The sequence below is a fragment of the Carlito syrichta genome, unplaced genomic scaffold (assembly GCF_000164805.1).
Source record: "Carlito syrichta isolate Samal-C Ts95f unplaced genomic scaffold, Tarsius_syrichta-2.0.1 Scaffold311717, whole genome shotgun sequence".
Lineage (NCBI taxonomy): Eukaryota > Metazoa > Chordata > Mammalia > Primates > Tarsiidae > Carlito > Carlito syrichta.
In genome coordinates, this window is record NW_007255813.1 from 226,451 (window position 1) to 254,116 (window position 27,666).

The 27,666-nt window shown below is 39.0% G+C and overlaps 1 protein-coding gene across 1 annotated transcript in view; it reads right to left on the reverse strand.

Annotated features, from left to right (window-relative positions):
- The window catches only part of PLEKHA8 (pleckstrin homology domain containing A8), a 64,316-nt gene that overhangs the window by 25,804 nt on the left and 10,846 nt on the right, over window positions 1-27,666 (reverse strand). The window contains exons 2-12 of the mRNA XM_008068984.2: window positions 18,431-18,547; window positions 17,218-17,373; window positions 15,711-15,835; window positions 13,847-14,005; window positions 12,782-12,822; window positions 10,554-10,711; window positions 7,382-7,538; window positions 6,589-6,674; window positions 3,333-3,391; window positions 1,615-1,745; window positions 653-723 (exon numbers count right to left, since the gene is read on the reverse strand). Of these exons, the coding sequence (XP_008067175.1) occupies window positions 653-723; window positions 1,615-1,745; window positions 3,333-3,391; window positions 6,589-6,674; window positions 7,382-7,538; window positions 10,554-10,711; window positions 12,782-12,822; window positions 13,847-14,005; window positions 15,711-15,835; window positions 17,218-17,373; window positions 18,431-18,547 (1,260 nt within the window). The remainder of the gene's footprint in view (window positions 1-652; window positions 724-1,614; window positions 1,746-3,332; window positions 3,392-6,588; window positions 6,675-7,381; window positions 7,539-10,553; window positions 10,712-12,781; window positions 12,823-13,846; window positions 14,006-15,710; window positions 15,836-17,217; window positions 17,374-18,430; window positions 18,548-27,666) is intronic.

The following is a 27,666-nucleotide window of genomic DNA, read 5'->3' on the forward strand; positions in this document are numbered from 1 at the left end:
TCACTCCAGTTTGGGTGACAGAGTGAGACTCCAACTTAAAAAAAAAAAAAAAAAAAAAAGAGATGGGCTGGGAGTGGTGGCTCATGCCTATAATCCCAGCATTTTAGGAGGCCAAAGTGGAAGAAATGCTTGAGCCCAGGAATTCAAGACCAGCCTGGGCAAGCCTGGGCAACATAGTGAGACCTTGTCTCTACCAAAAAAAAAAGAAAAAGAAAAAAAAATAGCTGGGCATGATGTGTACACCTGTAGTCCCAGCTACTTGGGAGGCTCAGGAGGAAGGATAACCTGAGCCCAGGAGATTGAGGCTGTGATGAGCAATGATCATGTCACTGCACTCTAGCCTGGGTGACAGAGTGAGACCCTGATGCAAAAAAAAAAAAAAAATTAAAAGGTGGCTTTTCATTAATTCAGTGTTTCTCTAAAATATACTGAGTTTTAATAAGTTAGATCGAGATTGTCAGGCCTTTGTTTTATGGGTCTTTTTTAAACGAAGCACACAGGAAGCAAACAACAAATAATAATGAAATAAGAACAGACAGAAACAAAATCATATCTTGAAAAGCAGACATTTTCCCTATACCCCGTCGCCTCCTCTAGGGGTCTCCATTGCACATTCGATTTCCTGACCCAACAAAATGTAAGCAACACTTACTCAGAGCTGTCTGTATATCCTTTTCCCCATTTTTCACTTCTGTCAAAAATCCCTTTAAAAATTTGAGACCTCTAAAACAAAATAAAGAAGGAAATATTATTTTCAAAGTTCACTAATGTTGAATGGGTATAAAGAAATGGCAGACAACAGCTTCTATTTCAGTAATATCTTGGGCACAGCAGAAAACAGGCCAAATCATAAGGCAGTCCCTTTTGGAGTTACTTCCTTGTTATTTCCCTTTAGCTTGCTCTGGACCCCTTCTCTCATCCCATGTGACATACATAAAGCAGTGGTTTTCAAAATGTGGTCCCAGGACCAGTGGCTTTAGCATCACTTGGGACTTTGTTAGAAATGTAAATTCTAGGGGCCTACCCCAGACTTACTGAATCAGAAACTCTGGTTCTGAGTGTAGTGTTTTTAATATGCCTTCCAGATGATTCTGATGCCACTGAAGTTGGAACCACTGATTTAAAGAGAAACCAGTTGACTGTACATTCCTTTTAAGATTCCTATCTTATGCCTGAGCCTGTGGGTTCAAGATCCGCCTGGGCAACTTGGCGAGACCTCATCTCTACAATAAATAAAAAAACCAGCCAAGCGTGGTAGCACATGCCTGTCATTCCGGCTACTCGGAAGGCTAAGGCGGAAGGATTGCTGGAGTCCAGCAGGTTGAGGCTACAGTGGCCGCTCCTGGCCACTGCACTCCAGTCTGGGTGATGGAGTGAGACGCCAACTCAAAAAAAAAGGATTCCTATCTTATATACACTATTAACAATATTTGTCACTATAAAGAGAGAGACAAAAAAATTAATAGGTTGGTGTTCTATTCATCAGACCCTCCAGACAAGGCTACACAATTCAACTAGATCCTTCACTCAGATGTAGTCTTCTTTACATAACAATTTTTTGTGGTAACATTTCAGTGGAGCTAGATTTTAACTGCTGCCCCACCCCTGTCTCACCTCTTCAGCCACAAGAGGGCTTCAGTAGCTGAGTTCCTAACCTGGGCTACCTCGGCCTCTACTTCATGCAGCACTATCTTCTGGAGGGTGGTAAATTCTTCCTTGTTGGTTATATACTTCTGGTTTACTTTCTAGAGGAAAAGCAGAGAAACAACCTAAGTTAAAAATGCTGAAGTTATCAAGCATAGTATAATACTGAGACTTAAAGTTTGGCAAGCAGGCTTCTAAGAAATCAAAATGAAGTAAGCCTCTACTACCTTCTTCCTTATGTTTTTAAGATAATATAGTTTTTGTTTGAGAATTCTATGAGGCTTAAGCTGGAATTAAATAGTCTCAGCGTTTAAAGTTGTGTTGTTTAAGTAATTTTTTCTGCCTGTGAACCTCTCACCTGTATTTGGCAGATACTTTTCATCCTGAGTATAAAACTCAACAATCATTTGTTTGAATGATATTTCAGGTAAATATTTATTTCATCTAAATGCACAGTAAAGAAAGGTATGTCTATAGGAATTTCTTACACTGCTTCCTCAAAGAGTAATGCCCAATGACAAAGAAGATAGATGTATATTCAGTATTATATCTTCAAGAAGGTAACATTAAATTTACATTTAAAAAGGGACTAGCCAGGCTTGGTGGCTCAGCCTGTAATCCCGCGCCTTGGGAGGTTGAAGTGAGTGGATTGCCTGAGCCCGCGTGTTTGAGACCTGCCTAGGCAACTTGGTGAGACCCCATCTCTACAATAAATCAAAAAATTAGCCGGGTGTGGTAGCGCGCACCTGTAGTTCCAGCTACTTGGAAGGCTGAGGCCGAAGGATTGCCAGAGCCCAGCAGGTTGAGGCTGCAGTGGCTGGGAGCGGCCACTGCACTCCAGTCTGGGCGACAGAGTGAGACTCCAACTCAAAAAAAAAAAAGGAACCAGGGGTGGATGCAGTGGCTCAGCCTGTTGTAATCCCAGCACTTTGGGAGGCCAAGGCGAAGATTACCTGAGCCCGGGGTTCCAGACCAGTCTGGGCAAGTTGGTGAGACCTCATCTCTACAATAAATCACAAAAACTAGCTGAGCGTGGTGATGTGCATCTGTAGTTCCAGCTACTTAGAAGGCTGAGGCAGAAGGATCGACTAAGCCCGGCAGGTTGAGGCTGTGGTGACTGTGAGTGTGCCACTGCACTCCAGCCTGGGCGACAGAGTGGATTCCAACTCTAAATAAATAAATAAAAAGGGACCAAAACTTTAAAAATTGGAAGTAATATATACAACTTTCTCATTTTCTGGGAAGAAACAGGCTCAACGAGATTTGGTGAGTTGCTGATGGCCCACAGCTGCATCTGGAAGTTGGGCCTTTCAAGTTCCAGACCATAGATGACTATTTTCACTATATACCTTTTGGAAAAATATAAAGTCATTGTTTAAACCTGAAAAAACACAGAATCAGAGTTGCCATAAGAGTGAAACCCTACTGATCCACACTCTGTGCACAAAAAAGTAACCTTGGTTTCGTTTTCAAAATGAGTATTCTACTCCCCCAAAGCCTGCCTCTAGCACACAGCAAAGGTTTAGGCGTTCCCTTACTGAGCATTCACAGTGTGAGAAGAAAGACACACGTTCTCTTGAAGAGCTGTGATACATTTTCACCTTTTGATGATTATTGTCAAACACAAAACTACTGAAAACATTTTCCTTTATTTTAAAGTTTCCACAGAGTCAAGCCAGTATACTCACCTTAATATTTCCAACAAGATCCATCTTAACAGGAGCAAACACTGTAGGGCCAAGTTTGTCTAAAAGAAAGATAAAAATCATTTTTGAAATTTTTTTGAAAAAGTATTATTCTTTTAAATGGAAAATTTTTATATTAACAATAACTTCAGCAGATCTTTCCCCCAACAAATTTAATTTTCGCTTCTAAATCATTTTGTAAACATAAGGTTCAAAAGCTGCAGGATACTGTCATTATCTCTTTCAATTATACTACTCTAAGGTGAGTAACCAGAATGAGGTCATAGTGGCAGGTAAGATGAAGATAATCTTATAAGTTTAGAATACATGTTGTAATCCTTAAGGCTGCACTGTCCAATATGGTAGCCACTAGCAATATCAGCCACTACGCTGATATGCAGCAATTCAGCACTTGCAATGTGGTTAGCCAAAATCAAAATGTACTGTAAGTATAAAATACATACCAGATTTTGAAGACTTAGTACCAAAAAGAGAATGCAAAATATCTCATTAATGATTCTTTTACAGTGATTACATGTTGAGATTATATTTTGGATATGCTAGATTAAATAAAATACATTATTAAAATTAATTTTAGTTTTACTATTTCAATGTGCCTGTTAGACAACTTAAAATTACATATGTGTCTGAATATTTCTGTCGGGCAAGGCTATGACTAAAAAATAAAACAAAAAGGTATAGCTAAAAAGACACAAGAGAAAAGATAATGGATTCTAAAAAATACTGATTGATCAATCAGAAAGAAGGGCAGGGACAAAGATAAACAGATAAAAAGCCGAAAGAGGAAGTAAAATAGAATATTAAAAAAATAACTGGTTAATTAGCTAGAAGTCAGGAAAAGAGTAAAAAAAGGAATAAAAACAGATAGGAAAAATATAAAATAAATAGCTAGGTGGTAGGAATAGCAAGATAATACATTGAATTTATCCAAAAAATGGAACTCACTATATAAACAAATTACTGGGAAAAAATGACTTCAATAAATGCAGGAAAAGCATTTCATCAAATTAACTCACTCATGATTATAAAAATAACAGCATACAAAAATAATTTGTATCTACATACTATTAATGAAATAAAACACTTTTTACAATAGCATCAAAAACCATACAATTCTAAAATTTATTCCTAGCAAAAGATATGTAAGATCTCTACATTAAAAACTATATAAAATAGTGTTGAGAGAAAATAAAAATGACTCTAGTAAATGGAGACACATAGTATATTCATGAATTAGAAGACTCAATGTTGTTTAGATGTCAATTTTCCCCTAATTGGTTTACAGATACAACGTAATCTTGATCAAAAACCCAAAAGATTTTTAAATAGAAATTGAAAAGGCTCAGCCTGTAATCCCGCCCCTTGGGAGGCTGAGGTGAGTGAATTGCCTGAGCCCGCAGGTTCAAGACCCGCCTGGACAACTTGGCGAGACCTCATCTCTACAATAAATCAAAAATTAGCCGGGTGTGGTAGCGTGCGCCTATAGTTCCAGCTACTTGGAAGGCTGAGGTGGAAGGATCGCTGGAGCCCAGCAGGTCGAGGCTGCGGTGGCCGGGAGCGGCCACTGCACTCCAGTCTGGGCGACAGAATGAGACTCCAACTCAAAAAAAAAAAGAAAAGAAAAGAAAAGCTAAAATTTAGCAAAAGATCTAGAATTTCCAAAACAATCTTCAAAAACAAAATTGAAAGACTTACATTATCTAATTTCAAGTCTTATAGTTTAAGACATTGTAAGAACTCTGGGACAGAAGAGAGAGTCCAGAGATAGTCCCAAATTATAAGGTCAAGTGATTTTCGAAAAAGCTGCCAAAGCAGTGTAAAAGTATTTTTACTTTTTCTGTTCTTTTGACAAATGGTTCTTGAATATACAGATATCATAAGGAAAAAAGAAAAGCACCTCAACTTCCTACCTCACACCACATACAAACAATAATTCCAAGGGGGCATAAATGTAAAAATAAGAAGAGTCTAGAAGAAAACATCGGAGACTAACTCATAGACTTTGGGAAAGTTAAGATATCTTAGGACACTGAAAGCACTTCCTGTAAAGGAATAAACTGGACTTTATCAAAATTTGAAACTTCTGCTTTTCAAAGATATCATTAAGAAAAAAGAAGCGAGCCACAGTCTGGGAAAAAATATTCACATATGTCGGCAATGGAATTTTACTCAGAATATGGAAAGAACTGTCACAACTCAATGATAAAAAGAAAAAGAACCAACTTTGAAAATGAGTTAAAGATCTGAACAGACACTTAACAATGGAAGAGACAGCAGTGGCCTATAAGTATATGAAAAAGTGCTCAGCATCATTAGTCATCATGGAAATGCCAATTAAAGCCACAATGAGATACCACAACATTAAACACTCCTATGCATTTACTCAAGAAAAATAAAAACATATGCCCATAAACACAGAAATGTTCAGAGCAACTTCCTTTATTCATCTATAACTTCATTTCCCAAACTAGAAGCTACCCAAATGTTCATCAATAGAAGAATAAATAAATAAATTGTGGCATATTCATTTAATGGAAAACTTCTCAACAATAAAAAGGAATGAACTACTGATACAGACAAGGATAAGTCTCAAAAACATATTGAGTGTATGGATAAAGATGTGAATTACATAAGTAGGTGCATTTGTCAAAGCTCGCTGAATCATAATATGTAAGTCATATGCAAGTTATACCTCAATTTTTAAAAAATACATAGTTAAGTGGGTTATACAGTGAATTTCAACACAATGGCAATCCCTGGTTACTGATTTTACACTAAGTAAAAGTAAATCTGATCTAAATCAACATATATAGAGAGGAGAGAGAGAGAGAGAGAGAGAGAAAGAGATTTTTTAAAAATATCTGAAAAAAATGTTTTAAACTGGTAAAATACTTATTTCATAGTAACAACAGATTGGAAGGCCTGTTCCTCAACTACTTTCACTTTTACTTTTCTGTATGATTTCTGGAAAGCAAGACTCCATATTACTGTGAGGTCAATACTTAATTATAATTGGAAATGAAACAGGAATATGCAATTTCATAGAGATTTAACTGCATGTGGCTGGTGATATGAAGGTCACAGAATTTTAACTGCATGTGGTTGGTGATATGAAGAGGCAGCTATGAAGAAGGGTCATCTCATCGTATACCTGGTTCAGAATATTTCCCCTACAAAATAAATGCAGTATGACAGATTCTAGAGACTAACGAATGTAAGGCAACTGCAGGAATCTTACCTAATACTGGAACCACAGCATAACATGATGCCAAGAATGCTTCTGTGGGAATGCCACTGTCTTCCAGAAGTTCAATGTCACTAAAGCTAAACAATATGATGATACGGAGGAGGAAAGATTGAAAATACATCATCACTCTCTGTAGTTCAGAGGCAGTCAAAGTAGCAGCTGCCCCTCTGCAGGGCAAATCATTTGACTTGATCTCATGGATATGCCCCAGTAATTGTTTTTCTATTATAATACAGATCAATACAATCATTTTCCAAAGATAATCCACCAAAGCAAGCTAAAATTTATTCACAGAGTACACTTCACAATCCAATTCCTTCTCACTCACTGTTGGGACAAGGTAAATAGTAAAGCAGGGGGCAAGCACGGTGGCTCAAACCTGTAATCTCAGCACTTTTAGAGGCAGAGGTGAGAAAACTGCCTGTGCCCAGGGGTTCAAGACAAGCCTGGGCAACTTGATGAGACTCCTGTCTCTACAAAAAATCAAAAAATTAGCCAGGCATGGCAGCACGTGCCTGGAGTTCCAGCTATGGGGAAGGCTGAGGCGGAAGGATTGCCTGAGCCCAGCAGGTCAAGGCTGAGGTAGCTGTGAGTGTGCCACTGCACTCCAGCCTAGGCGACACAGTGAGACTCTGACTCCAAAAAAAAAAAAAGTAAAGCTGGTATTTGACATACCATATTCTCTATTGTCTTAGAGTATATCTTCACCTGAGAGGAACACTAGTAATTTTCCAGAAGGGATTCCAGGATCCAACTCTCAGTGATTTTAGAGGGTCTAGAATACCTGGTGTTCATGGTACTAAAGAAAGTTGGGATAACTTCTTTGTCTTCTTCCCAGTGGGATTCTGGAGGGCAGCCTGAGTCTGACCCAGGTTGTGTGAAGTTGCTGTCATGATTTCCCAGGTTTTCCATTCCATCTTCCTTTATTATTTCACCTTGGACTGTAAAGTAGAAGATACCTATTACTAACCTGTTATATATTTATCATAAAAATTAATATGTATTCATTGTTGAAAATATCTAAAACACAGAAAAGTATGCAGTATACCTATCAAGACACTTTTTCCATGGCTCAAAACAGTTTTTGAACTCGTCAATTTTGATGCCTTTAAGTGCTTCTGACTTTTTTGTTTCACCTCTTTCACACTGGCAAAATGTTTCCCTTTAAGGACTTTTTTCTTTTTCTTTTTTGGAGTCGGAGTCTCACTCCATTGCCCAGACTGGAGTGCAGTGGCACGCTCCCCGGCCACTGTAGCCTCCACCTGCTGGGCTCCGGCGATCCTTCCACCTCAGCCTTCCAAGTAGATGGAACTATAGGTGCATGCTACCATGCCCGGCTAATTTTTTTTCTTTTTGATTTATTGTAGAGATAAGGTCTCACCAAGTTGCCCAGGCGGGTCTTGAACCCGCAGGCTCTGGCAATCCACTCACCTCAGCCTCCCAAAGCACTGGGATTATAGGCTGAGCCACTGAGCTCCGCCGAGGACTTTTTTCATCTGGAAAAACAAAAAAAGTCACTTGGGGAAAGGCTGGGTAAATAGGAAGGGTGGAGCATGGGGGTCATGCCATTTTTTCTGGTCAAAAACTGCTGAACACTCAGTGCGGTGTGAGCAGGTTGTTTATATAAATCACCCCTCATTAAATGGACAAAGAATCTAAAAAAAAAAAAATTCACTGAAATCAAACATAGCTTCTCACTACAAAAGCTACCTGGTACACTGATGCCAATAGGTTCCTAGAACACTTGCCTAGTGGGGGAACCCTGTACTACAGGAGGCCCACCCTCCAAAAGGTAATTCCGGTTTTTATGGGGTCCCCTTCGTATATATAACATATACACACACAAACAAAACTGGGCTTAAAGGTCATGTAAATTTGTATCTTGCTTGGTTTCACTAAACAATGTATCATGAATAGTTTCATTATCATTCAATACTCTTCTAAAAACATGATTATAATGACAATGTAATATTACATCATGCCTATGTGGAGAGCATTTAGGTGGTTTCCAAAATTTTACTATTAAAAATAGTCTATCCTCATTATTAGTGTATTCTTTATATATTTGTGAATTTGTCTACTTGCTAAAATGTATTTGTAGCCCCCAAATCCATATTTCTGGCACTTTTGCAGTCATTTGTGGACATGCACAGAATGGTGAGAAATGTGTGACCTGATAAGTAAACTCTTAGATGAGGTAGAACAAGGTAATGGTTTGCCTTCTCGTTTTAGCTCTCAAGTTATAAACAAATATCCTTATTCAATGTCACGTTTTATGCATGTTATTGCATTTTGTTGTTGATTTTGTTGTTTGAAAGGGTCCCCAAGTGTAGCGAAATACTGTTCGCATACTATTCATGAAATACTGTCCCCATACACATATACATAACATATATACACACATAAATAAAACTGGGCTTAAGGTATATGTAGATTTGTATCCTGCTTGGTTTCACTGAACAACGTATCATAAATTCATTATCATTCATTACTCTTCAAAAACATTATTTTAATGACCATGTAATATTGCATCATGCCCCTGTGGAAGACATTAAGGTAGTTTTCCATTCCATTTTCCTTCATTATTTCAACTTGGACTGCAAAGTAGAAGACATCTATCACTAATCTGTTATGTATTTATTATAAAATTTAATACATATTCATTGTTGAAAATTTCTACAACATAGAAAATAAAAATTCATGAAACACTGTACACATATAAATATATATAACATACACACAAACAAAACTGGGCTGTGTCTAGCATTCCTAAGCACATGAAGGCTGTGATGTGCCATATGGACAAAATGTGTTAGATAAGCTGCATTCAGGCATGAGTTATATATAGTACAGTTAGCTGTGATTTTAATGTTAATAAACCAATAATATACATTGTGTCTTTAAACAGAAACACACATAAAACAAGGTTAAGTATTGATTAGTCAACAAAAATGTAATCATACACTTGCAGGAACCCAACTTCACATTTCCCCTAGGGGCAATCGTTCAGTATTTGTGAATTCAGTGTTTGTGGTGACTCAGCAAAACATTAACTACTGCAAATAATGAGAATCAACTGTAATGCCATAAAGAACATCCCTGTCCATAGATATTTGTCCTTAAATCTGACTATTCCCTGAAAAAAAAACTACTAGAAGTAAAATTACTGGGGCAACTAAATGATTGTACTGTTTTGAAGAAATTCTCCTGTCTTTATTATTACTCAAAAAATAAGACTTCAATGATATGTGGACTGTGTCTCCAATTAACAGCTAAGAAAATGTACCTTCTTTCCCCCCAACTATCTAGAAAAACAGGGTCACTTATTTCAGAGTACATAAAGAGGAAATTTTTTAATTTTCAAATTATTTATTAAGCACTTATAACACAATTAAAAGCTCTACTATGGTTGTCTTTGATATGAAGTAGATTTTAGTGATTAGTGCCAATGGAATTAGCAATTTGAATTACAGACCTCCTACCTGAAATGTGGGACTTTGGCTTGATAGAAAAGACTGGGTAAAAACCTGACGGTGACTGGTGAATTCTGACATCCTTAGGCCCTTGAAGTGCCAAATTTTATACAATGCTAAGTCTGACATCACAGTCTAAGTTCAAAGGATTTTAAAATACAGGGTAGAAGGCCAGTGAAGTACTTATGCCCTCTAAAAAGTCTACTCAGACAGCTACTGCTCACTGAAGCCCACAAACGTTAACAGCCAAGAACACTGAGCAGAAATCTTCCTCTTCACTTTGCCTTCTCAATACTGGGTCATCTGGGATGACAGAATATGGTTCAATCAACAAGGTGTCTTACCTACCCAATATCATCCTTAGGAGATACAACTACCCTGTCTTGAGGTTAATCCCTCTCAAGTGTCACATCATGAATATAAATCAAATACCCAAATTTCTTATCATTCAATGGTTGCTTCAGACTTTACTTTTGTTTGTACCTGTTATATTATCATCTGTATTTTCCTCACTTGATATGCTGCAGTTTATCGCTGAAGATTTCAAATACAAGGAGCTCTTGCTTTTTATTAGAATTTCTTCATCTCCATTTATTTCCATATTTAAAGATCCATTTTCACAACTGTTCACCTCCATTTGCCTGCAAAATTTTTTAAATGGAAAAAAAGTCAGAAAATCCAGTTATTTGGTCAGATATTGAATGCCCAGGTCAATGTTAATCTGAGAGGTGGGGGCAGGGTTCGCAATCACCAACTCCTTTCAACATTAATTAAAAAACAGAATTGTTAAACCAAGCCCAACCTCTCAGCCTCCTACCTGCAAGACCTGTGATGGGAGCAGGTCAGTCATTTAGAAATGGAAGAACCATCAACAGTCTTCCATCACCCTAAGTTGTCCCAATCTTCCTGTGCCCCACTAGCATCAGGAAATGGTCACTGATAGCTCTTTGATTTTCAATCAGCTTTCTCCAGGTGCCACATTTAACACTTTGACTTTCCTCAACTTCTCCCCGGGAGGTTTTTTTCTCTCTCTACACCACTCACTGCCTGCCTCCGTGTGTTTGCCTAACAGTTAAGTGTCTACAAGCCACATGCTGTGGTGACGGGACAACACTCCAAGTAAAGTATGTCTGACAAAGAAAACCCAGGAGGATCACAACACATCCGGAGGCACCTGTCAGCACTTTAGGGTAACAGAAAAAGCTACTTAACATCCAAGTCGTACAGCTGATTCTGTTAAAGGGCCAATCATAATATCTCACTACAGGCAGTTACACCTAGCCAAATTAGAAAAAAATATTTTCTGTTAATAAAAATAAGGAGGAAGGGTTCAAGCAACATGGTGATTCCAGGAAAAGCATTTGCTATTTTCTAAAAAAATACCATACTTCAACCTAATAATTCAAAATGTAGGTGTATATAGAGACAATATTTCAAAAGAAAAATACAAACATGCTACTAGTAGACATATTTAGAACAGTATTAAACTGGAAACAAACAAACTGGGAATAATCTTTGTAATAAAGAAGCAAACACTAGGATACAAAGAGGCAAGCTCTAGCAGGGTGCAGAGGCTCACACCTGTAATCCCAGCACTTTGGGAGGCCAAGGCAGGAAGACTGCATCAGCCCAGGAGTTTGAGGCCAGCCTAGGCAACATAGCAACATCTCATCTCTACAAAAAATTTAAAAATTAGCCAGATATGGTGGTGGGCACCTGTAGTCCCTACTACTCTGGAAGGCTGCGGCAAGAGGACTGCCTGAGTCCAGGAAGTCAAGGCTGCTGTGAGCCATGATCATGCCACTGCTCTCCAGCCTGGGTAACAGAGACCCTGATTTTAAAAAAAGAGGCAAACTATTAAATAATAATTTGAAAGAAAAAAATACCAAACTATGTCAATACATGGGAATGTCTATATGAAATAACTAACTAAAGATCCTATTGACTATGAAAAGGTGTACCTTTTTTAATTGAAGGAGTATGTAGGGGAATACAAAGAGCTTAAATTTTGATATTAATTTCTTTTTCAACCTGTAAAGCTACAAGATTTTTATTTTTAAACAAAACAAATTAGCACTGCTATCTTTTCCAGTTAAAAGCACACTTAAATCAATGTTTAGCTCCTCTGCAAGAGAAGTTCCAACCTTCAGTACACCCTAGAGAGATGAAAAGTTACTAGGTGTGGCCGGGCTCGGTGGCTCGGCCTATAATCCCAGCGCTTTGGGAGGCTGAGGTGAGTGGATTGCCTGAGCCCACAGGTTCGAGACCTGCCCGGGCAACTTGGCGAGACCTCATCTCTACAATAAATAAAAAATTGGCCGGGTGTGGTAGCACGCGCCTATAGTTCTGGCTACTTGAAAGGCTGAGGTGGAAGGATCGCCGGAGCCCAGCAGGTAGAGGCTGCAGTGGCCGGGAGCGTGCCACTGCACTCCAGTCTGGGCAAAGAGTGAGACTCCAGCTCAAAAAAAAAAACAAAAGTTACTAGGTGTGATTGGTGAGAGCCATATCCTAGGAAAAATGCAAACACCTTCACTATCAGTGCTAAATGAAAGGTCTGGTCTACCTTGCTTCACCAAAAGAAGAACGTCAGATATTGTTTACTTATGTCAAATCATGAGGAAAACCACCAAATGATCAAAATATCACTTTCTTTTAAACAAGGACAACATTCTTATTTTTAGCAAGAAGAAAAAACAAAAAAGTTACTGTACCTTTCCAGTGAATTATGAATCGGTACAATAGGATGTTTCATCTTTAAAAGAAGCAAAGAAATTAAAGTTTACACGTTAAACTTCCAACAGAGCATATTTAGGATTTTATCACATATATAAGTGGTAAATATGACCATAACATATACTATTCCACTTAACGGGAACAATTTTAGGTCCTCCCAAAAGGGAGTCATTGAACACAACTAGCCTTTCTTATTTATTCAAATAATGGTATCTAATGGTATCCAAATTTCTAAGGAAAAGGAAGATGGTCTTTTGAAGGACCTATTTATCATAACCAAACTCAGCGATTAGCTACCTTTGTAATTTCAGTTATGCTCTTCAAACATTAATAAATAGCAAATTATGACAGAGCATTGTATCAAACACTAGAGGTATTATAAAAAGAAACACTATAGGGTTCCTGTCCTTAAAATAATTTCAATATAGAACAAAGCTAAAACGGGTATGCATATGAGAAGCTCTTAGCCCAATCTAGAGATTCAGGGAAGAAGAGACTAAGTCTTGGGAGATGAATAAGAGCTAACCCAGGAAAGAAAGGTGAGAAGGGTATTCTTGGCACTGGGAAATGGCACAAAGGTGTGGGGGAAACCACAAGCAATTATATGTTCAAGGTAGGTAATGACAGGGAAAGAGGTTGGTGACATGGGAAGGAGCTTAGGTGTTTTTACTTTCAACCTACAGGCAACAAAGGCTTAGGTAAAGTGGTTCAACTTAAAATGCACTAAGAGAAATACTGTTACTGATTGGAAGGATCAGGCTGAAGGCAACTAGTAAGAAGGCTACCACAAGTTTAGGCAAGACTCACTAGACAAGGAGACTGGAAAGAAGAGGTTACATTAGAGCATATTTAGGCAGCAAAATTGCCACAAATAACTGACTGGATATGGGGTACTGAGGGCAGTATAAAGGGGTACATAAAGCAAAGTCCACTAAAAAAAATGCCTTTATCAATCACAACAGGGTGATGGAGAACACAGCTCAATATAAACTTTTAAATTTTTCATGATGCCTTGTTGCAGCCAAATGGAGCGGGACTTTTACCTTGCTTGACTTGAGCATGGCCAGCTGCGGTGATCCTGGGGGAGTGCGGTAGAGCAGCTCAGAAGTGAAGGCTGCATTTGCGATTTGCATACATTCTTCCAAGGTCTTCAGGAAAGTATTGCAAGTTGATTTCAGCAGAGTTCCCACATCAATTCCTTCCTACGAAACAACCAGAGTGGAAGACTCCTTAACCTTACCAAAAAAGAAAAAGCCCAACAGTGGAAAGTCCTTAGAAATTTTTAATCCATAAAATAATAACAATAATAAATGATAATAACAATAATAACAAAGTATCCACCAATTTTGCTGGGCAAATATGCACATCAGTTATAAAAGAAAAGTCCTACTTATCCATTAATCAATATAACCATCAGTAATATTAACCACTAACACTCAGTTGTCGTAACCAACAATTGTCTTCAGACATTGTCAAGTGTCTCTTGAGGAGCACAACTGCTCTAGGTTAAGAATCATTCCCAAGAACAGGACTGAAACTTTTTTGGTACCCTTCTCCTTCCCTACCCATACCTCAGCACAGTGTCATATGTAATAGGCAGCTGACAAAAGAATAAGAGAGTCCCAAAAGAAGTGAATGAAAGTGGGTTAAGTCACCTTTCTTAGAAAAATGCAAAAACACATGTACTACTAGTAGCATAGTACTCCTCTACCTAAAAAAAAAATGCATACCATTAATTACAATCTCCAGATACTTCCTATCATAGGCATTGTTTCTCAGATTATAATTTATTTGAGAATACTACAGAGGCCCTCTCTGGTTAATGTGAGCCATTCATACATACAACATTTTAGGGCCAGGTATGGTGGCTCACACCTACAATTGCAGTGTTTTGGGAGGCTGAGGCAGGAGGACTGCTTCAGCCCAGGAGTTCAAGACCAGGCTGGGCAACATAGCAAGACTTCATCTCTACAAAAAATTAAAAAATTAGCCAGGGCCAGGTGCAGTGGCTTATGCCTGTAATCTCAGCACTTTGGGAGGCGGAGGCAGAAGAGTCACTTGAGCCCAGGAGTTTGAGATTAGCCTAGGTAACATAGTGAGACCTCATCACTACAAAAAATTTAAAAACTCAGCTGGGCATGGTGACAGGCATTCGTATTTCCAGTTACTTGGCAGGCTGAGGTGGGAGGATCGCTTGAGCTCAGGAGGTCAAAACTACCACAAGCCAGGATCACAGTACTGCACTCTAGCCTGAGTGAGTGAAACGTTATCTCAAAGTAATAATAATAGTAGCAGTAAATAAAATAATAATATGTGTTTTAGAATAAGAGAATTACTTTATGAATGAATACTAAAAACATAATCCTTGCTGATGGTAAAGAGTAAAAATGTGTATCTCCACTTTTGAAAGCACTTGTCTATTCTAAAACACAAATAAAATCCTGTTAGTCTCATCAGAGGTAACAGATACACATCACTGACAGACACTAAATTGATATCTCAGTAGTCACACCTATAGAAATAGCTCTGCAAGACAAGACTGTAATTCATAAAGCAATATGAACTGGGCAGAAACTTATTTTAGTATATCAGTACTAAAGTTAAAGGTTACAAATGTTATCAATTAATTAATCCCCAATTCATTCCAGGAAGGAAAACTATATACTTCCATATACTGAAATGTATGTTTTCTCATTGTTGAATTTTGTTACTTTTTTCTCTATAAAATAGTGAATTCCAAGACAGTCATAGCTTATATGAGAGTAAGCAACATGCAGTGCTACTTTCTATGTATATTAGTAACATTAATAAAATAATATTTCACCTCAGAATTGAATATACCAGTTGTAGTCACTTCTTTTGTAATATTATTCATGTCTAGTATAATGCTGATAAATAATATTTTACCTCAGAATTGGACGCACCAGTTGTGGTAACTTCTTTTGTTTTATCTACTTGCTGAACAAGGAGGTCACAGTAGAGTCTAAGTTCTGACATTTTGGTTTTCAAGTTTTCAGTGTTTTCTGCAAACTCTAAATAACAAAATGATGATAATGTAGTAACCAGAATAAATAACCAATTTACTAGTATGCTACACAGAAGTGGAATATATAACCTATGCCCAATGTCAGAAGATATTTAAAGTATATGGATTTGATAAGTGAAGACATAGGAAGAAGACAGAAAAAGTAGATTTTTAGTATTCTGAAGTAATACACATTATTTCTTGAGTCAACATATTGAGTAATCACCAGTACAGAAAGAAGGAGACAACATATCATTTGACCTACTTCTGTCAGAACTGGGAGCAGAGACAAGCGTTCAGAGTTTTGGCCTCAGTTCTGACACAGTTTTCCATATCTGCAAAATGGGGTCATAGCTATTTACCTACTAATACAGTGCTCAACTCATGCCTGGGAAACAGCATTCTGTAGCATCAGTTATCACTAAGAACATCACTCATAATTTCAGTTGAGAACTGGTTCAGTATGCTGACTTGTCAAAGTTAATGGCACCCAGCTGCCAGGCGCTGAGGGCTCAGCTACAATGATCACTTCTGTAATCTACTCCATGAAAAAACTGCATGCTACCATCTGCTCTGAGTCAAAGCCAACAGCCTCTAAAATGTGCTCCCAATTTAGCACTAAAACAACCAAGAAAGAACCATTTTATCAGGTCTATTTGAAGAGTTGAGCCCATCTGCCATACCTGTCGTGAGAGATGTTCCCTGGAACACTTTTTCCCATCACCCCACCAGCCCCAACTAATCGCTTCAGGTGCACATACAGGGCCACAGGGCTCAGAGGCAGCAACTAGGGCCCAGGCAGTCAGCCCTGGCATTCTTACTCCAGGTTAAAGAGAAAGCTGTGCAGTGGTTCTTCAGAGACCTTAATGATGTTAAGCTAATGAGCACTAAGCAGCGGCAACCTGACAATTAAGTATCCATCCCACCTCAGGGAAAAGGAGGGGAGAGCAGGGTCTCACTACAGAAAACACCTTGATCCAGGCTTATCTAGCTCAGTTACTCCTCACCCAAGGTCAACTTGGTACCGGACTGGGTAACAGACCATCTCGTATCATCACTAATCCTCTGAAGGTATGTTCCAACCTCTTTTTAAAAGATGAGGAAGCTGAGAGTAACAGAGGTTAAGTAACCTGTGCCAAGGTTACACAGCCAATAAACTGCAAAGCCATCATTTGAACCCAGTTGTGTCTGGCTCCAAAGTCTGCACTGTTTCTACTATGATATGCCAAGACAAAAGAGTCAGATATGGACTCTGGTTTAATTCTACTTATATAGCATTTGCATGATACAAAAAGCAGGCTAGGTGGTCACGGCAAGATAACAAGGGAACCTGCAGATGCCAGTGGGTAAGTGCCAATGTTTCCAGACCAGAGGACAATTGATACTTGCCTTTCTCCTTTTGGGTCCTACTATCTGTCAGGCAAGCCTTGGCTGACCCCAAGGCCACCAGCCACCGCTGTCTCTCAGCCACACTTCTGGCCTTCAGGTAGAAATACTGTTCCCCAGGGATTATCAGGTCCATGCGTGTGTTATCTACAGAATGAACTGGAAGAAAGAGGGAGGTCAGAGACCCAGACCCAGAAGAGTGCCATTTGGGTAGCCTCCACCACTCCCTACTTCTGGAGTTCAACTGGTACCAGTCACAAAGGCTTCTTCCCACAGGGGATGCCCTCACACCTCTCCTAACTCACATGAAGTTCTGTTTATTTATCTCTTCTTAAATACCTCTGTTGACCAAGAGGAAAACCTTTCAATTGGCAATTGGCTTCAAGGCATCCCCAAGATTTGGTTCAAAAAAGAATCACAGAATTTAACTTTTGGGTTTTATTTCTTATCAGAATACAGAGAGGAAATCTCTCTCTCTCTCTCTCTCTCTCTCTCTCTCTCTGTGTGTGTGTGTGTGTGTGTGTGTGTGTGTGTGTGTGTGTGTAAAATATGCCGCTCCCATACCAGAAAAGGTACATTCTTGATCTCCTAGGATTTCTTGGGAAGTAATTAAAAAGCAACAACAGTATTTTCCTCTTCTACTTCCCTTGACAAGTCAGACCAAAAGTGTGAGAATTCTCTCAGGGCCCTTTAGGAGAAGAAACAAGCAAATCACACTCTCCTTCACACACACTCACCCCTCAAATTCCCATTTAATTTGTTTTTCTTTTGAGCCACATCTTCTCAGTATGTCTCAAGATTTCAAAGCCAAGAAGAAAAGACTACTTGTATGTCTGTTAGGTTTTTGCTTGTTTCGAGAGGGGAAAGGGAGGTGTGTGTGTGTGTCCACTTTGATTTAACACAAAGTGTTTGATGCTGCAATAAAAAGACAAGCAAGCTTTCCCACCAGCGACTGGCCCCAGGCAAACAGGTGACTAAGCTGGGTGGTGAGGCACAAGGCTCTCGTTTATTCTAACCACCTCTTAACCAATCTCCTTGTAAAAGCTGGTTGCAGTTTTAGGTTATATTTGCAAGGCTTTCTTTTGAGACATAACACTATGCATCTTGGTGTATATTATGGGAGCAACAGATAAAGGCATGCAAGGGCCAGCACTTTTTTTAGTTTTGTAGGGAGGCAGAAAGAAAAATAAAACCTACAAGTCGCTTGATTTCTCACCTTGAATTTCACAGACTGCCATTTGGATGCTCCCTTTACAACCTTTCCAGGCATCTTCAGGAGAATCATAATAGGATAATATTCCCCCACAGAGAAGGAACCACCGAGGTTGCCAACCTGAAAGCAAAAGCAAGAGCATCTTGCAATTACTGCCTACATATGAGGTGCCTCCCAGGACCTAGAAATACAGCCTAACATAGGATACTGGGTTAGTGCCAAGGAGTTTTCCACTGTAAGGGAGAGTCTAAGAGGAAGATTCTCTAGGTGATGGGATGTACAGAAATAAAAAGATTTTTATTCTATTTTTCCCCTGATACACTACTAATAATGTGTGCTTTTTAATTTTTCTAAGACAAATAATTGGTATGTCCTGAACATTATTGTTATCACATGCTTGTCTTCCTCTCTTGATTAAGAAAAATTATTCAAAACTTAGAAATGAGGCAACAAAAGCTCACAACGCCCTTTCAACAAAAGGTCATGCAGAGTGCCAACCACTAAGCCGGCCTAAAGCCAGACATTACCTTCAGAAAAGGTAACTTTGTTTTACTATTTTGTACTGACCCACTGAAATGGAGTAATCTTAAAATATTCAAGACTTGACTATGTTCACTTCAATATTGAGGAATTTCAGGGGACAAACCATATACAGTAGAAACAGATATCTTATCTGGTCCTTTCACGCACCCTATATTCTAGTCAAACCAAACTTACTTGCTGTATTTTTGCCTCTAGACTTTTGCTCTAACTGGATCTTCTTCATAAAATGTCATCCATCGCTGACTACCCCTGCATAAGCCTTGTCAGGTCTTCTCAGTCAGATGTAGTTTTCTTCCTTTCTCTGAAACACCATAGTTTTTTAGAGAGACATTCATTCCTCTCTCGGGACTCGAATGTGGCTAAGGTAGCCAGAGAGAAGTAGAGTTCCAGGAGCTATTCAGATGCAGATCCATGATGGGCCCTTGGCGACTGATCCACACAAACCAAGTGGGTTAGACACCAATGGTATCAAGTCATTATGCTATAACAGATTACTGCACTTCCTGGAGTACTCCCAGTCCAAAGTTACAACACAGGGAAACTACATTGTAATTAGAAGACTGAATGCTCAGCACTAAATCCATGTGAAGGAGTTAGGTGGGCAGGCAAGATGTTTCACTCATCATTTACTTTATCAGGATCTGTTTTTCTAGAAAGCAGAACATTCAGGCATGCCAGGTACCATGTCTCTCACTTTCTTAAGCAAAACTGGGCCAAAACTAATTCTCAACATTCACTCTCCAATATCTGAACTGAAATATCCTGCAGAACTTTTCTCACGAAAGATAAATGATCTTCTCTAAAACTGTGGCTTTTGCTCCTCTTGTTGCATTTTATACTGAGGACTTTCTTCCCAGAGACCTAGACCCTTTTTGCATGTTACGAACTCTATAGCCTTATCTCCACCCTGGCACTTAATTCCTGGCTGGCAAACTTCTTAGGATGAACTTGTAAATTTTTATTTCAGAAAGTGACGCCTCCAGATCTTGGCCTCAAACTTAAACCCAAACTTGAAGGCCACTGTTCTTGGCATAAGCATTATAATCTGGGAAACCAAAAAGATCATGAGATTGTTCTTGTTGAGCAGAGAATCAGAGGTCCTGGAATGAGACATTATTGGTGAGGTGATGTTTTAGCCCTTTCCAAGAGTCTGATTATTTACATCTTAGGCAATCTTCTCTCACTGAAACAAAATAATTAATTTCTGAGAACCTAAGCAACAGAAGAGGTCTTTGAAATCATCTAGTTCAACCAGTTCATTTTACAGATAAAAAAACCAATCCCAGGTATATTATGATCCTTACCTAAAGTCACATAGGTAGTAAGTACACAGCAGAGCTGGGAAGAAAACTGTCTTTGTACACTGCCTTTCCTGGCACAAAACCTCCCAAACTCCACTCCTGGAAAGCTATCCTGGTATAGAATAAGAGCATCTTTTCACTTCACCAGAGCTCAACTCCCATGATTTTGGCTGGTGTGAAACCCAACCCAAACCCAAACCCACCATGACTTTTGTGTAGAAGGCACTCAGGACATCCTCAATAACTGAATTTTACCAAATTTAGGACTGATCTGTATTAGTCAGTGTTATCCAGAGAAAAAGAACCAATAGGGTGTGTGTGTGTGTGTGTGTGTGTGTGTGTGTGTGTGTGTGTGTGTGTGTGTGTGTGTGTGTAAGGAGGTTTATTATATTTATTATAAGGAACTGGCTCATGTGACTACGAAGGCTGAGAAGTCCCATGATCTGCAGTCAGCAAGCTAGGAGACTGATGGTGTAAGTTCATGCCGGCATGCTCAAGACCCAAGAAGAGCCAATAAGGGCTAGAAAAGAAAAGACCAATGTTCCAACTCAAGGCAGTCTCGAGAGGAATTCCCTTTCACTCAGTCTTTTTGCTCTATTCAAATATTTAATTGATTGGATGAGGTCCATCCACATTAGAAAGGGCAATCTACTTTACTTGATCTAGCAATGGAAATGTTAATCTCCTCCAGAAACACCCTTACAGACCCTCTCAAAATAATGTTTAGCTAAATGCCTGAACACCCTGTGGCCCAGTCAAATTGACACATAAAACTAACGATCGCATCATCAATTCTAAGACATACCATTATTTTATGTAACACAATAAAGGGAAAAAAATCCCTGCCAATTAAACAATATGACATTGGCTGAAAGATGCTTCTTGATTTGAGTTGTTGAAATATGAAGAAAAAAAATGTGTCCTAAAATTGAAAAAAAAGTACTAGTTTTATCTTACAGGAATCTAAAAAATGTTAAACAGCCCCCTGTTTCCCACCCTCAAAGTACAGTTGCAGTACGTTTTGAAAGTAGCTGGTAAACTATAATAGTAACTGAAACATTACCTTCCTTATAACAGGTTCTATGTTTATCTAGAGGAAGTTATAATTATACAAGGGGAAGTTCAATGCATTGCAATTTAATTCGGTCATTTGTAACTACAGAAACTACCATCAAGAAAAACTTTTTCTATAAGCATAAAGTTCCTGCAGTTTCAGAAGGCACATTAAGAGACAACAGAAATTTTATTCCCATCAGACAAAACTTAAACGCAGATGGAGAGTATAGAGATTAGTAAAGGGACACACAGCTCTTTTATAATGTCCAGGGCTGGGAAACTGGGATAGAGGCCAGGAATGATGAACTGTAGAAGAAAAGAGGCATGGATGATAAGGAGGCCATTAATCCACTTCCTGTTTTAAATTAATCTGCACTTACAGTGGAAATGAAGAAATAGTCAAGGTAACTAAAGGGCTGATGAAAACTGTGAGTCTATACCAGTCCCTGCTCCCTTAAGATTACCACTGGACTATCTTTCCATCCAACTCCTATCCTCATGTATGCCATCCCCTATGTTAGTTAGGGTCAGACTCCCAGTGGGTCCTCCAGAATGTTAGGTCAGGCCTGTCCAGGGTGTGGGTGTCTGGTGTGCGATCCGATGCTGCAGAAAGATGCAAAGAATTGCGCAGAAGTTAGATTAGAAAATACAGTTTATTTAGAAAGTAAATGAGAGAGAGAGAGGAGATTCACCTCCCCAAGGTAGGGGAGGAGGCCAAAGCCAGGAAACATGGCCTGGCCATAGCTCAAAGAGCACATGGTCACACCACATCTTAGCATGGCAACTGGCTGCTCGAGGTTGAATGTTTTTAACACCCCCCTCCCTGTTTTTTTGAGTTGGAGTCTCACTCTGTCACCCAGGCTGGAATGTAGTGGCACACTCACAGCCACCTGCAGCCTCGACCCGTTGGGCTCAGGCAATCCTTCCACCTCAGTCTTCCAAATAGCTGGAACTATAAGCATGCGTCATTATGCCCTGCTAATTTTTCTTGAGTTATTGAAGAGATGAGGTCTAAATTGCCCAGGCTGGGCTCAGGCAATCCTCTCACCTCAAGTCTCTCAAAGTGCTGGGATTACAGGAGTGAGCCACAGTGCCTGGCCTGACCCCTCCTTTTGATGGGGGAAAGTCATTAAGGTAACTGGGTAGTGGTCTGCCCCACGTCATCCCAAAGGGGCAGGTACTGATGTCAGGTGATGGACAGCAGACAGATGGGCGGGTTAGTCACATGATTGCTGCAATGGTTGTGGGGGGGGAATCCTGTCTGTGTCAAGTAGGTCACAAAGGGTTGATTAGGTTAGCTTGGGGATTTGGGCCCAGAGGGGTTTTTCCTGCAAGAGATCTGTCAAGCGTTTTTAATTCACAAGTTCCTTGACTAAAAGCTGGTCTTATTATTATTTCTATGGCTTCTGCCAGCCAAGGGGTGATCTTTGACTTTCTGGGGTGATTTCTGACCTAAAAGTTTCCTAGAGATTATTATGCTAGACCATGAATCGAAAGGTTGGGCTATTAGTGTGTCCTTGTCTTGCATCTGATGGAGATTTGCTGTGAGGGTGGGACAGGCTGCCGCTTGGCCTACAGTAAAAAGTAATTTTAAAATGTCTGAGGTTCTTATAGTTTGAGGTTTTACGGTTGGGACCTTGATCCATTTAGAGTTGATTTCTGTGTATGAAGATAGGTAGGGGTCTTGTTTTAATTAACTTCAGCATGTGGTCAGCCAGTTTTCCCCACACCATTTACTGAATAGGTTCTCCTCTCCCCAGTGGTTGACGGTGAAGGCTGTGTTGAAGATGAGTTGGTTGAGAAACTGAGGTTTTGCTTCTGGAATCTCTGTCCTGTTCCATTGGTCTATATGCCTGTTCTTGTACCAGTACCAGGCAGTTTTCATTATTGTAGCTCTAAAATAAAGTTTAAAGTCTGGGAGTATGATAACTCCCGCTTTCTTTCTTTTTTTTGCTGAAGACTGTATTCGTGGTCCTTTACTGACAAGCTTCCGGAAAGCCAAAGAAACCATCAAGAGAGCTGGAAGACAGCCCACAGACTGGGAAAAAACATTTGCCAACTGTATATCTGACAAAGGCCTGACATCTAGGATCTACAAGAAACTCAAATGTGCTGAAAAGAATAAAACAAACAGCCCCATTACAAAGTGGGCAAAAGATATGACTAGACACTTCTCAAATGAAGACATCCGAGCAGTTAACAGATCATGAAAAAATGCTCAGCCTCACCAGTCATCAAAGAAATGCAAATTCACATCACACTGAGATACCACCTAAATCCAGTCAGGATGGTCATCATCAATAACTGAAAAAACAACAGATGCTGGAGAGGATGTGGGGAAAAGAGAATACTTACACACTGTTGGTTGGAGTGTCAACTAGTACAACCTCTGTGGAAAACAGTGTGGCAACTCCTAAAAGATCTAAAAATCGACCTTCCGTATGACCCTGCAATCCCCCTGCTGGGAATATTCCTGGAGGAATTCAAATCACTTTATGAAAAAGATACCTGCACCCACATGTTTATTGCAACATAATTCACAATAGTCAAAACATGGAACCAACCATGCTACCCATCTGAAGAGGACTAGATTTAAAAAAAAAAGTGGTACACATACACGATGGAATATTACACAGCCATAAAGAAGGACAAAATTATGAATGTTGCAGCAACTTGGATGGACTTAGAGTCTATAATACTGAGTGATCTATCACAGAAACAAAGAACTGAGTGCCGCATGTTCTTACTCATAAGCGGACCTTGAACAATTATCACAATACTATAAGAAAGGGATTGACAGTAGTGAGGAACAGCCAGGGGAGTGAGGGGCACATCTCATCAACAAGGATAACTGCATAATGAACTGTATACCTAACCCTGAATTGCACTCCACATCTTTAAAATAAAAAATTTTAATAAAATAAAACACCTGAACACCTCCTAAAACTGCCTATTAGAAATTTATCTATGTCTAACCTATGCTAGATTCAAAGCATGTCAGGGGCAAAGCCTAAGCAAAAATTGTTATGCTGAGGCAAAAAGACTACGCTAAACTAAGTTTATTATAGGTACCTATAGGTACCTCCTTTCACTCTATTAGAGACGGAATACACTGTCACCCAAACGCCCTTCTTAGAAGGATTAGACAGAAACTTCAGTGAGCAGAGAGAGTTTTAGCTATCAGCTACTGTAGTCAGGGATGAGACGGGGAGAAAATAAGATTTAAATATCAATTTCACATAATTATCTTGAATTATCTCATGATAGAAAGTATACTTGACGGTTAATTTTGACAATCCAGCATGTACTCTGCATTATTGCATGAATGAAAACCCTCTTCCTACACTCCATCCATCTGGTTTGGGTAGGGCTGAGCATGTGATTTAGGCCTAAGTGCAATTTGACATCTCCTGTTCTCAATGGGAAAGTGGCCCCACCAGAGCTAATTCTGAGACTTTTGCTGGGACTGGAAAAAGGCAAAAAGAAATGGGGCTGTTTTTCATCTTTTAGGAAAGTTTGCTGATGCCATCACTTGGGAGCTAGACATGATTCCCACATAAAGGGAAACCAGAGTGGGAGGATTTGAGGAAAAGAGGGAGAAGGAAGCAAATCTGGATATTAGTGTCAGAACCTCTCAATCAGTCCAATTCATTCTTGAAGGTAAGATAGCCACCTAGACTTTACAGTTAAGTGACCCAATAAATGTCCCTTTTTATTTAACGCCTGAATTGGGTTTTTCTGCAAACAAAGGAGTTTTAAATTATCACATGATCATCTCACTAAATATACAAAAAACACTTGACAAAATCTAACACGCTGTGATAATAAAAACACTTAACCTGAGAATAGAAGGAAACTTCTTTTACCTGGCAAAGGTGTCTACAAAAAACCCCTCACTAACATACATAAAAGTGAGAGGATGCTTTCCTCCTAAAATTAGAAACAAGACAAAATTGTTTGCTTTCAACACTTCTAGCCAATATTGTGTTGGAGGCTCTAGGCAGGGCAGTTAGGAAAGAGAATGAAATAAAAGGCATTCAGGTTGGAAAGGAAGAAGCAAATCTAACTCTACTCACAGACATGTCCTTATATATTTAAAACAAACACCAAAAACAAGGAATCCACTAAAACACCATCAGAAGAAATGAGTTCAGCAAGGATACAGGATATAAGACCAATATACAAATATCACTGTATTTCTGTACAGATGCAATGAATAATCTGAAAATGAAATTCAGAATATAAATTCATTTACAGTAACATCAAAAAGAATACTTAGGGATAAATTTAACAAAATAAGTACAAGACACTTTTGAAAAGTATAAAATATTGTTCAAAGAAATTAAAAATCTGGCTGGGCTTGGTGGCTCAGCCTGTAATCCCCGCGCTTTGGGAGGCCTAGGTGAGTGGATTGCCTGAGCCCGTGGGTTCGAGACCTGCCTGGGCAACTTGGTGAGACCTCGTCTCTACAATAAATCAAAAATTAGCCGGGCATGATAGCACGCGTCTGTAGTTCCGGCTACTTTGAAGGCTGAGGCGGAAGGATTGCCAGAGCCCAGCAGGTCGAAGCTGCGGTGGCCGGGAGTGGCCACTGCACTCCAGTCTGGGTGACAGAGTGAGACTCCAACTCAAAAACAAAAACAAAAACAAAAAGAAATTAAAAATCTGAGGTTTATTATTCCAAAACTACTACCATCTTGTTCTTTTCGCACATCCTCCAAATGTCTTGCTACACTTAATTGACAATTCAATTATTATCAAAACTATCTTAGCCAAAAGGCTGATTTTCTGTTCAATTAATGTTGAACAATAATACACGTTTTCAGTGAGCATATTTTTCTTCAAAAAATCCACTTATATTTGCATCTAAACTAGTGTAGCTCATGCTAAATCTGCACTAAAATTTTTTTGTTTGTTTCCCAACAGCAACCAGCACTTTGAAATAAAAACTTCTAAATGAAGATGTTATTCCTTTCAAGATCCAAACCAAAAAAGTGCTTACTTGTGAGTCATACCCACTAATGACTGGAAAATACTATAGTTTCCCCCCCCCCGCCTTTTTCCCCAGCAGGCTTGTGACAAGTAGCTCATCCAAAGACATCACTATAAAAAAACTCAATCCATTAAATAGACACTGAAGTTTTAAAAATGTATTCTGAATTTATATAAAGTAAGATTTATTCTTTGGCGAACAAGTCTGAGTTTTGATAAATGCATAGTCCTTTAAACAGCCACCACAAAAATCAAGATACAGAACATTCCACTGCCCCAAATTCTCCCCCCAAACTCCCTTGTGCTACTCCTTTGTAATCAAGCCTTCCCCTTCCCCTTTACCCCTGACTGACCACTGTTGTGTTTTCATTTTAAGTTCAAAATACGTTCCAATTTTCCTGAAGACTTCCTCTTGGACCCATAAATTACTGAGAAGCATACTAATTTACTAATATTTGGGAATTTTCCAATCTTTCTGTTATAGATTTGTAGCTTACTTCTACTAAAGACACAGAACATTATTTTGACAAGATTTCTATTATGGCCTATAATATGGTCTATCTTGGAGAATGTTTCATGTATATTTGAAAAAAAATGCAGTATACTAAGGTTGCATTTTGTTCAGTTTTTCATTGGGATCACTGGGAGAAAGAGGCTACAGTGAGCTTACTCCATTTTGGTCCAATAATGACACTCTTAAGTAAGCAACTAGCAGAATGCCTACGAAGTGAAATGTTAGCCACATGCTAGGATATATCACTCTGTCTTTAAACCCATCATAGTTTCTTCAGAACTTTTGTCAATTAAGTTGTTATTTAAAAAACAAACAAAGAAGTTTACCAGATAAGTATGTCAAAAGCAAAGAAAGAAAGTGAAACAAAGGTGCTTTTTCATCAACTGTTAAGAGAAAAAGTTGTGCCCATAATTAAGGGAGAATAGAATGGGAGAGGCAAAAAGTAAGTCTCTTAACTTCTTTCAGCTTTAGTTTCCTTTTCTACAAAATTTGAGCCTGGGTCTAGATGGTCTCTAGAAGTCTCCTTCAGTTTTCAAAACCTGTCAATCTATCATAATACAAAGTAACAGAAAACTCAATTCTTTCCCAGAATCTGATTTCAAGAGAAAGTAATTGCTGGGCACAGTGGCTTGTACCTGTAATCCCAGCTACTAGGGAGGCTGAGGAGAGAGGACTGCTTGAGGCCAGGAATTCAAGACCAGCTTGAAAACACAGTGAGACCACCATCTTACACAGCCATAAAAAAGAACAAAATCATGAATTTCACAGCAACTTGGATGGAACCAGAGTCTATAATACTGAGTGACCTCTCACAGAAACAAAGATCTGAGTAT